The sequence below is a fragment of the Chrysemys picta genome, unplaced genomic scaffold (assembly GCF_011386835.1).
Source record: "Chrysemys picta bellii isolate R12L10 unplaced genomic scaffold, ASM1138683v2 scaf1446, whole genome shotgun sequence".
Lineage (NCBI taxonomy): Eukaryota > Metazoa > Chordata > Testudines > Emydidae > Chrysemys > Chrysemys picta.
In genome coordinates this window covers 4,506-15,841 of record NW_027054152.1, presented here as the reverse complement: position 1 = coordinate 15,841, position 11,336 = coordinate 4,506, and the positions used below count along the sequence as shown (strand labels likewise).

At 44.3% G+C, this 11,336-nt stretch overlaps 1 protein-coding gene and 1 pseudogene across 1 annotated transcript; both read left to right on the top strand.

Annotated features, from left to right (window-relative positions):
- Positions 1–629: 629 nt before the first annotated feature.
- Positions 630–1,568, top strand: LOC101941436 (olfactory receptor 8U9-like). The gene has a single exon (XM_065580064.1). It carries the CDS (start codon positions 630–632, stop codon positions 1,566–1,568), a length of 939 nt encoding a protein of 312 aa, XP_065436136.1.
- Positions 1,569–10,051: 8,483 nt separating this feature from the next.
- Positions 10,052–10,994, top strand: LOC135979951 (olfactory receptor 5AR1-like; annotated as a pseudogene).
- The last annotated feature ends 342 nt before the right edge of the window (positions 10,995–11,336 follow it).

Genomic DNA, 11,336 nt, shown 5'->3' with positions numbered 1-11,336 from the left:
AGTCACACACACGCGGAGACTATGGGGATCAGCTGGTATTAAATTCAAGACCTCCAGCACTTAAAGCCTCAGCCGCAACTCCTACCTCTTCAGACAAAGGAGCAATCTCCTTAGTCACTTTAGCCAGTGCTTTCCATTATGTCTCTGGGTTTTCATACAGGCTAAAGTAAATGCCAAAAAGCTCAGTTAGCACAGTAAGCAAGTTTACCCCAACCCGACATGCCAAGCCACAGAGCTCCCCTTGCCCAATGAGACTACAAAGATTGACATTCCTTTACTCTCACCCCTTCTTTAGCTAAGGAATAATCTCTTCAGACTGATTCTCTCACAGCAGAGTCACAAGTCACTGTTTTCAGTTTGGATTAGTGAATAGGAGTGTTTGTATGTGGGACATGATTAACCTGCGGGTTATTGTATTTGCACAGTGTGTGCATTTTATCAAACACCTGGAATGACCAGCTGTGAACATCTGTCTCTGTGAATTAAGCCCTTCCCTGAGCGGGTACTGATGTGCATTAAGAAACTGATCTCTGTTTATTTTCACTCACTTCATTACAGAGAAGGGACACGTTTTCTGCACCATCCACCTGCCCACATCTCTGTAGCTGTCTGATTTCTGTTCAGAGGAGATGGAAAAGGGAAATCACTCGGAGGTGACTGAGTTCATTCTCTCGGGATTGACAGATCGTCCGGAGCTCCAGGTTCCCCTGTTTGTGGTGTTCCTACTGATTTATGGTATCACCCTGGTGGGGAATGGGGGGATAATCTTGTTAATAATGACTGATCCCCGACTCCACACCCCCATGTACTTTTTCCTCAGTAATTTGTCTTTCTGTGACCTCTGCTTTTCCTCGATGATTTCCCCTAAGTTCCTGCTGAATTTCTTAGCCGAGAGGAAAAGCATTTCTTACATTGCCTGCGCTGTGCAACTGTATCTCTCTATCGTTTTTACAGATGTTGAGTGCCTGTTGCTGGCTGTGATGGCGTATGACCGTTATGTGGCCATCTGTAACCCACTGCTCTATAGGGTCACCATGTCCAGGCAGCTTTGTAACCAGCTGGTGGCTGGGGTGTACGCTGTGGGGGTGGTAGATTCAATGATACACACATGGCTTACATTTCGGCTGTCATTCTGCAACTCCAACATCATCAATCATTTCACCTGTGATGTCCCCCCACTGCTGGCAATCTCCTGTTCTGACACCCGCATCAATGAGATTGTGATGTTTGCTTTCATGTGCTGCACTGGAGTGAGCAGCCTTGTGACTGTCCTCCTCTCCTATGTCTATATCACCTCCACCATCCTGCAGATCCGCTCCGCCGAGGGGCGGCGCAAAGCCTTCTCCACCTGCACTTTCCACTTGACTGCAGTGGTCCTGTTTTTTGGCACCCTCCTCTTCATGTATTTACGTCCCCCGTCCAACTATTCCATGGACACGGACAAAGTGGCCTCAGTGTTTTACACGCTGGTGATCCCCATGTTGAACCCCCTCATCTACAGCCTGAGGAACACAGAGGTGAAGGACGCCCTGAGGAAAGCAATGAATAAACTCCTAACCGATTCTTGAATCTGTTTAACTCAGTACTTGTATAGTGATGGGGTGTGGAAACAGGTGAATTCAATTCCCAGCCCATTGCAATGTAATTTGACAGAGCCCGTGGGAGTATTGTTCATTATTGTATTGTTATTATTATTAATTTATTTGTATTCCAACACGGCCTGCAGGCCCCACCTAAAATCAGAGCTTTATTAGGCGTTTTCCACAGCAAAATTCCTGGAGGCACCTGTTTCACATGTTTGAATATCTGTGTGCTTCGAAAGCATAGAGCTATTCGTATTGCGTAAGAAGAGGGGGGCATCTAATCTATCTCCCTCTGCTTTGTAGTGGGTTTGGTTTCGTTATGCCGTTGCAAGTATGGAGTATGGGATTGCTATGGCTGAATCAAAGGGAGTTTGCACACCCTCCTGATACTTTGCAGCCCTTTATGTCCCCTATGGGGTTGTTGTAGAGATTGTCACTGGTTTGTATCCATGCACGTGGAGGAGAAAGGTGATTTCCATCCCAATGGATTTTCTTTTAAGTTAAGGGAGCAACAAAACAAGTAAGAACAAGGGTAACATTTCCAAAAGAGAGCATGGTGTGTGTGCGTCCTCTGTGAGAATCTGCACTGAACTGAATACAAAATAATATGGAAAGCTTGAGTTTTCTCTACCATATAAATGAACCAGAAAGAAAAAGTCATATCAGACTCTAGATGTTTATACCACATGAGCAGGTTAGCTGTGAGTTCTTACTCTTCATTCTGTGGGAAAGTACTATTGACTCTGAAGAATAGGAATTCTGGGAATTGTACAGCTCGGGTTACGGTGACTGAGAAATGGATAGAGCTGGGCCAATAGCTGATTTTTGAGTTCATGGGCGGTTACAAAAAATTGAAAAACAAATTCAGTTCAATCTGAACCAAAACTGAGAATTCCCTAAATGTTTGGCAAACTGGAAAACATTAAGAAAAAATGTCCAGTGGGGTCAAAGGAAATATTTAGCATGACCAGAAATGGAACATTTCCTTTCCTTCCTGGATACTTTTCGATGTAAAAGCAACGACAATGTAGGGCCAGACTGACAAAATGGATGGGAATGGAAGAGGCAGTAATGGCGCTGCTTCCCTTGTAAACTTTAACCCAATGATTAGATCACTCCCGTGGGATGTGGGAGATCCAGGTCAATCCCACCTCTGTCTGATGGGGAGAAGCCATTTGAAAGTGGGTCTCCCACATTGCCGGACAGTACCCTGGCAACTGGGCTATGTTCTGTCCAGCATCATTCTCAGGATTGGTTTACGCTACTGCTGTAAATTGATCTAAGTTACGCTACTTCAAGTTGACTAAGTTGGTCTTACTTACAGTGGTGTCCACACCGTGCTATGTCACCGGGAGAGTTATGTAACTGAAGTAGTGTAACATAGATCATCCAACAGCGTTAGTGTAGCCCAGCCCTGAGAGAGATCCATGATGGAACATAGTGTCTGAGGAAGGTGGAGTACCCACCCATTGACTTAGCATGTCTTCAACAGACCTGCTCAATCAACACCATTTCATCTATCGCTGTAGTCTTGATTTTGCCAGTAGTATAGATATGGCCTCAGTCTCTCCTGTTGAAGCTGCTGCATTGTGGATAAAACACAGGAAGAATCAGAGGGCCAGAAAGAGAGAATGACTCTATAGACAAGTGGTTCAGGGCACCAACATACTCAACTTCATGTCTCTGTTCCAATGGTTATTTAATTAGTCATCCACCATAGGACAACTTTGAAAGGAGAGATTGAGAGCAACACAGACTCGAATAGCACTCAGTGGCTGGGATGCTTTCTGGAAATACAGGAAACCCAAGTGCACATCTTTGCCCAGCACTTGACAGAAGGGGGAAGTGAACCTGGATCTCCCACCTCACTGGTGAAAATCCTAACTATTGAGCTAAAAATTACAAAGAGAGGGAGCATCACCACCTCCTACTGGCGGCTGCTTTGTCACCGGCACCTAAATCCTCCTCCCCCACATAAACATTGTTTTGGGACAAGGCTATTAGGAGACTTTGTAACAAATTTGTGAATAGTTTCAGGTCAACCCCAATGGCATTGTTTTTTACAGTAAATTATTAATCCAGCAGAAATTCACCCATTTCTAGATACTTTTGTGTCCCAACCCTGGGAAATGACTTTAAAATATTTTAGGAGAGGTGACCAACATATGAAGTGGAATAGTCACCTCAGTTTCGTATCATATTGAAAAGACCTCACGGGCGAGACAGCGATCCAAACAAGCTGATTCTCTGGACCTCTCTGTTCCATCTCCACAAGGAAAGACACGGTCACAACATTAATTGCATGTGCTGTGCACACCTGTTCTCCTGGGAACAAAGATGATCCAGGGATCAAGTCTCAAAGTCATCCCAGGAAGCAGCTCCAGAGGTATTAAGGGTAATGTTGGTGTGGTTAGCAAACAGGGAAAGATTCAACTTTACCGTTCTGATTTTAGGGTTCTGAGCAGGTACTGCTTCCGTCCTTCTCAACTCATTGTAAGTGAAGGGAGGGAAAACAAAGAGGTACCACTAAGTCATTGGCAAACAAGTCAGTTTCAGAGCATTTCAGCCTTGAATTGAAATGACAGGGAGACATTCATGGGAGGGAAAGGAAGGAATTATCCTGAGAGGAGAAATTTCAACTCTTCTGAACATATTTACCTATCAAAAGAAGGAAAGAGCTTTACCAAGGGAGGGAGAAGAGTGATTGGAAAAGGAGAGAGAAATAGCTTTAATAGGAAGGGGGAAAACTCCCTCATCGATTCAGGGAGTGTCTCTACTAAAGCCATTACATTGACTCAGCTATGGTGTGCAGCAGTGCCGTAGTGTAGTTGCTTTCCACATTGCAGTAGCTAGATCAATGGAAGAATTACACTGAGGGTCAGTACAAGCTAACTCCCTCACACAGGGTGTGAAAAGTCCCTCCCCACCCCCGTACGACGGAGCTCTATTAATCTAATTTTTAAGCATAAACCAGGCCTCAGTGAAGCTGCCGATGGAAAAGACCAGTTGGGAAATCCAGTCCTATCTCCCTGCCAGGGCAGCAGAATCCCCTTCAGTTCTTTTTGTTCAGGCTAGTTGGAAATATTCCAGCTGTCCCAGCTTCCCAGTAGAGATTATTCTGCATTCTGATTGAGCTCTATATAAGGCTGTGTGTGTGTAGTGGGCACTCTGTGTGTGTGTGTGTGTGTTTGGTGTGCAGTGGGCACTGTGTGTGGTGTGTGTAGTAGGCACTCTCTGTCTGTGTGTGTAGTGGGGACTCTGTGTGTGTGTGTGTGTGTGTATTGCGGCTTCTGTGTGTGCGTGCATTTGGTGTGCAGTGGGCACTCTGTGTGTGCATGTGGTGGGGGGTACAGTGGAGCTGAATGTCAAGTCTAGGCAGGTGTGTGTCCCTTGCCCTGCTCCTTGTGAGATCATAGAATCATAGGACTGGAAGGGACCTCGAGATCTCATCTAGTCCAGTCTCCTGCCCGCATGGCAGTTCTAAGTATTATCTAGACCATCCCTGACAGGTGTTTGTCTAACCTGCTCTTAAAAATCTCCAGTGGTGGAGATTCCACAACCTTCCTGGGCAAGTTATTCCAGTGCTTAGCCACCCTCACTGTTGGGATGTTTTTCCTAATGTCCAACCTAAAGCGACCTTGCTGCAATTGAAGTCCATTGGTTCTTTTCCTATCCTCTCCCCCGCACACCTCATTGTTTTGCAATTTTATTCCTAAATTCTGTGTGATGGGTTCGGTAGCAGAAACCTCTTTGGGGCTGCCACCTGATGTGCTGAGGCTACCTCTGAGCCTGGTTTCCCTGTCAGCTTGGGACTTCAGTACCTTCCCTTGTTTCAGCCAGACACACTTGTCGGATGCAAACACAAATCCAACTCTGAACCACGTCCTCCACAAGCTGCAGGCTTCACTGAAAACAACTTAAGAAGTGCTCCTGTCCCCAGCACTCAGATACCCAGCTCCCAGTGGAGTCCAACCCCCAAATAAATCCCTTTTACCTTGTATAAAGGTTATACAGGGTAAACCAATAAATTGTTCGCCCTCTATAACACCGATAGAGAGAGATGCACAGCTGTTTGCCCTCCTCCCAAGTATTAATACATACTAGGGGTCAATTAATAAGTAAAAAGTGATTTTATTAAATACAAAAAGTAGGATTTAAGTGGTTCCAAGTAATAAGTGAATTACAAAACAAAATAAAATAAAACTTGCAAGTCTAAACCTAATAGAGTAAAAATTAAAGGCACGTTATTAAAGGCAGGTAAATCTCACATTCAATAAGCCTCTTTTACAGACTAGACTTCCTCCTAGTCTGGGTCCATCAGTCAGTCACATCTTGGAAGTTACTGTCCTTTGTTCCAGTTTCTTTCAGGCATCTCCTTGGGGTGGAGAGGCTAGCTGAAGTCTAAATGGAGGGTTTCCCCAGGGGCTTATATAGTCTCTCTCTTGTGGGTGGAAATCCCTTCCTCTCTCCTACGCAGAATCCAGCTCCAAGATGGAGTTTTGGAGTCACATGGGCAAGTCACATGTCCTTACATGACTCAGTTCCTTACAGGCCGATGCCACATTCCCAGGAAAACTCAGATGTGGATTGGGGTCTCTCAAAGTTCATTGTTAGCTTAAGTGTTTCTTGATTTGGCACTTACTGAGAATAGTCTATTCTCTGGAAGCTGACCAAATCCTTCGCTGAGGCTACTTAAAATCAAACAAGTACATAGCGAATATTCATGACTTCAAATACAAAAATGATACATGCATACAAAAAGGATGAATATATCCAGTTGATTATAACCCTTACAGAGATATGTTACATGGCCTATCTAGCATAAAACATATTCCAGTTATGTCATATTTACACTCATAAGCATATTTCTATAAAGCATTATGGGATGCAACGTCACACTCTGATTCACAGACTATAAGTTATAGGAAATAAATAAAATTAACAAAAGAATTGGGAGGGAGCTGGCATGCTCGGAGATATATTGTAGAAGCATCTGCAGAAATGCTGCAGAGATCTTCAGTATTAACCATCAGTTTGGGGAATATCCTCCTGTTTGCAGCCTGCCCTGACCTTGGCATTTTCAGTGAGGACTGCCCCAGGCACCTCCAGGTCACAGGAGGCAGAGAAGCCAGAAGAAGCTGTTACGAGCATGACTCCTAGAGGAACTAGGGACATAGTGTTTCCTGGGCACAGACCTGGAGTGACAGACTTAGGAGTTTCTGAATACAGAGATTGCTGGCTGTTGGTTGTTTCTACTGGTGTTCAGGGAAGCAGGACTTTGAGTATATTCTTTGTAACTCCTCCCCCATGGATTATACCAAAGAATAGAGCTGACTTGTATCATCAGTTTTTCCTCCGAATACAATCAAAGCCTGCAGTGCCTCACAGGTTAGCAAAACTTTTGAGAAGGGGGCACCGACATGCCCCGGAGCACTGATAATACAGCCAAACCTGCACACCCATGGGAAATAATTTCTGCTACCATAGTTAAGAAGGGAAGAATCATCATTGGGCCTGCCATGGATCTCCTTGCGGGGAGGTGATGATCACAATATCCTTGTGCATCTGCGGCTATGGATCAGTGCATGGGCCCATCCCTGTGGTGACCTCACCCTTTCATGTCAATCGAACACTACTGTCAGTCAGCACCACACCTTTGCTGTTACTGGGATAGTTTCTTGGTTGGTGGTTGTGACATACCAGGGTCCAACCCAGACTAATCAGCAGCTGTGTCACACCTGCCTGCAACCTGGCAATGCCTTGCTGAAGTGGCTTCCACCTGGGTCACTCACAAGCAACCGTCTAGCATGCAAACCATACCCTAAGCATGTGTGTGTAACTGCAGCCTGGCAAGGAATAGTTGGGTTACACTCAGGCTCTCACCACCCTTGGTTATACTGCAGGGTGACCCCAACATACTCCCCAGTCTTTGATTTCCCTCCCGAAATGTATGTCCTGTGCTGCCCAGTCCTCTCCTGGACAATACAAGTTACAGTGTCCGTTATTTCTTTAACAGCACTAATATGCATGCAACTTAGCTTCTCAGATACTTCTATTTAAACACACTGGATTAGATACAGCAAAGTTTATTGACTACAAAGTTAGATTTTAAGTGGGGGGAAATAATGAGGCATAGAAGCCAGACATGGTTACAAGAAAAATAAAGCTAGAATGCCACTTGTGCCTAAGTTAACAAATTATGTGAAATTCAAAGCAAAAGTTTCCTCACCACATGCTTTCAGCAGTCTTACTGACCAAACTTCTTAGGTCAGGACCCATCCCCCAGTCGAATAGCTGCTTCATTTATCCCTTCAGAGGCAGTGAATCAATGGGGGAGAGAGAGAGAGAGAGCGGTGCCTTAAGATGTGTGCCCCTTCTTTTTATAGTCCTATCTCACCTGGTACCAGAAGACAAAATGTCTATGTAGAAGGATGTTCCCTGCTGCTTTTTCCTCACCTTTTTGGGCTTCCTTTGTTTCCCTTCCTGTTTGATGAGTCTGGTTACAGTTTAGATACAAAATTAAGCAGAGACCACATTTATTTGGTTAAGACAGACCAGTTTGCCATCCTGAGTTTGGAACATGTATTAATAACATGATACAGTGTCATCTTATAATATCACATACATTATCAAAAAAATTGTATTAATATTTGCGATGAGATTTATTTAGTTGACTCATAGATTTATTTAGCATCTTAAAGCTGAGCTCTGTGTGCAGATAATATGCATGCAAGAGGGATAGTTTTGTGAACTGCAGAAGTCCGGAGCATGCTGTGGTCTCCTCCTGAGCTCCTCTGCTCATCATGTGGTCTTCATCAAGCACAATGAGTAAACCTATCTTTGCTACTTTGGGGAATAACCTAGTAAGGGAAGGAAAAAATGATACCTTGGTGATGGCATGCTGTAAATCGCTAGATAATCTAGAGTACTCTTACATGTCCTATAGGTTTTACATTCCACCTACTGGGGCCAGGACAATGAGTCCTGAATCCAGGAATGACTGAGAAGCTATCAGCTACAGCTGCAAACAATTAATACATTTCACCTGTATCTAAATTTCTTTCCCTTTGAATCCAAATTTGTTGCTAAGGCAGGTTGAACGATTTTCTTGGGAAATTTTTTTGATGGGAAACTGGATTTTCAATTCAACTCTTTTTTCCATAAAATTATTTTTTCCCTGGAAATTATCAACTTTCCATCAAAACCACCAAATTCCCCTCCTCCCTAAACCATGGCTGTGGGACTCTGGTGTTGTTCCAGTGCAGTTCAGAAAGAGGAGAGACCATCATGCATCATGGGGGGGATGGAGTCCAGCCCGAAAGCATGGAACATAGAAGAGATTGCTGGTGTGTGGTATATGAAGCACCCCGTGGTATTTCCGAGTCGAAATATTAAGTTCTTAGAGAAAGAATTCGGTCTCTACAAAAAAAAAAAAAAGAAAAAAAATCTTTTGTGGATCAGTTCTACCCAACTTGCACTGAAAACAGCAGCATGAAATATACCCCTAACCTCATACTCTGTAACTCTGATAGAAATTGCATCATTTAATAACACAGTAAGAAAGAGTAGGTCAAATTAATCCCCAGGGCACCAAATACACCGAGGGTGTCTTTGGTTCACTGAATGCCTTAATTAGGTGTTATGGCTCTCTGAGCTCAGGTATTCCCAGATGCTTCAGGAATCATGTCCCATAGATCACACATATCAGTATAAAATGTCCCGAATGCTCCAAACTGGCAGTTTCTGTCATTGGAGAAATGCCACCACATCTCTCTCTCTCTTCTCAGCAGGTACGTGGTTTTGTCCTGAATTACAGTCACACACACGCGGAGACTATGGGGATCAGCAGGTATTAAATTCAAGACCTCCAGCACTTAAAGCCTCAGCCCCAACTCCTACCCCTTCAAATAAAGGAGCAACCTCCTTAGTTGGAAAAATTAGGCAATTACATAGTCATTGAAGCCAGTGCTTTCTATTATTTCTCTGGGTTTTCATACCGGCTAAAGTAATTGCCAGAAATCTTAATTAGCACAGTAAGCAACTTCATCCCAAACCGACATGCCAAGCCACAGAGCTCCCCTTGCCCAATGAGACTAGAAAGATTGACACTCCTTTACTCTCACCCCTTCTTTAGCTAAGGAATAATCTCTACAGACTGATTCTCTCACAGCAGAGTCACAAGTCACTGTTTTCAGTTCGGATTAGTGAACAGGAGCGTTTGTGTGTGGAGCATGATTAACCTGCTGGTTATTGTATTTGCATAGTGTGTGCATCTTATCGAACACCTGGAATGACCAGCTGTGAACATCTGGCTCTGTGGACTAAGCCCTTCCCTGAGCGGGTACTGATGTCCATTGAGAAACTGATCTCCATTTATCTTCACTCACTTCATTAAGGAGAAGGGACATGTTTTTCGCACCATTCACCTGCCCACATCTCTGTAGCTGCCTGATCTCTGTTCAGAGGAGATGGAAAAGGGAAATCACTCGGAGGCGACTGAGTTCATTCTCTCAGGATTGACAGATCGTCCGGAGCTGCAGGTTCCCCTGTTTGTGCTGTTCCTACTGATTTATGTCATCACCCTGGTGGGGAATGATCTTGTTAATCACGATTGATCCCCAACTCCACACCCCCATGTACTTTTTCCTCAGTATTTTGTCTTTCTGTGACCTTTTCTTTTCCTCGACAATTTCCCCTAAGATGTTGTTGAATTTCTTCGCTGAGAGGAAAAGCATTTCTAAAACTGCCTGTGCTGTGCAAATGTCTCTTTCTATCGCTTTTGCAGATGCTGAGAGCCTCTTGCTGGCTGTGATGGCGTATGACCGTTATGTGGCCATCTGTAAGCCGCTGGTCTACACAGTCACTATGTCCATGCAGCTTTGTAAACAGTTGGTGGCTGGGGCGTTCGCTGTGGGGATTGTGGATTCAATGATATACACAAGTTTTATATTTCGGCTGTCATTCTGCAGCTCCAACATCATCAGTCATTTCTTCTGTGACATCCCCCCACTCTTGGCGCTCTCCTGTTCTGACACCCGCATCAATGAGATTGTGATGTTTGTTTTCACATGCTGCTTTACAGTGGGCACTTTTGTGACTGTCATCCTCTCCTATGTTTATATCATCTCCACTATCCTGCAGATCCGCTCCGCTGAGGGCCGACATAAAGCCTTCTCCACCTGCTCTTTCCACTTGACCGTTGTGGTCCTGTTTTATGGCACCCAATTCTTCATATATTTATGTCCCACCTCCAGCTATTCCACAGAGAGAGACAGAGTGGCCTCAGTGTTTTACACGCTGGTGATCCCCATGTTGAACCCCCTCATCTACAGCCTGAGGAACAAGGAGGTGAAGGATGCCCTGAGGAGAGCAATGAATAAACTCCTAACCAATTCTTGTTTAACTGTTTAACTCAGTACTGGTTTAGTGATGGGGAGTGGAAACGGGTGAATTAAATTCCCTTCCCATTGCAATGTAATTTCACAGAGCCCTTGGGAGTATTGTTCATTATTGTATTGTTATTATTATTAATCTGTTTGTATTCCAACACGGCCTGCTGGCCCCACCTAAAATCAGGGCTTTATTAGGCGATTACCCCAGCAAAATTACAGCAGGCACCTGTTGCACGTGTGTGAATATATGTGATGTGCTTCGAAAGCACAGAGCTATTTGTATTGGGAAAGAAGAGGGGGGCATCTAATCTATCTCCCTCTTCTTTGTACTGTGTTTGGTTTGGTTATGCAGTTGCAAGTA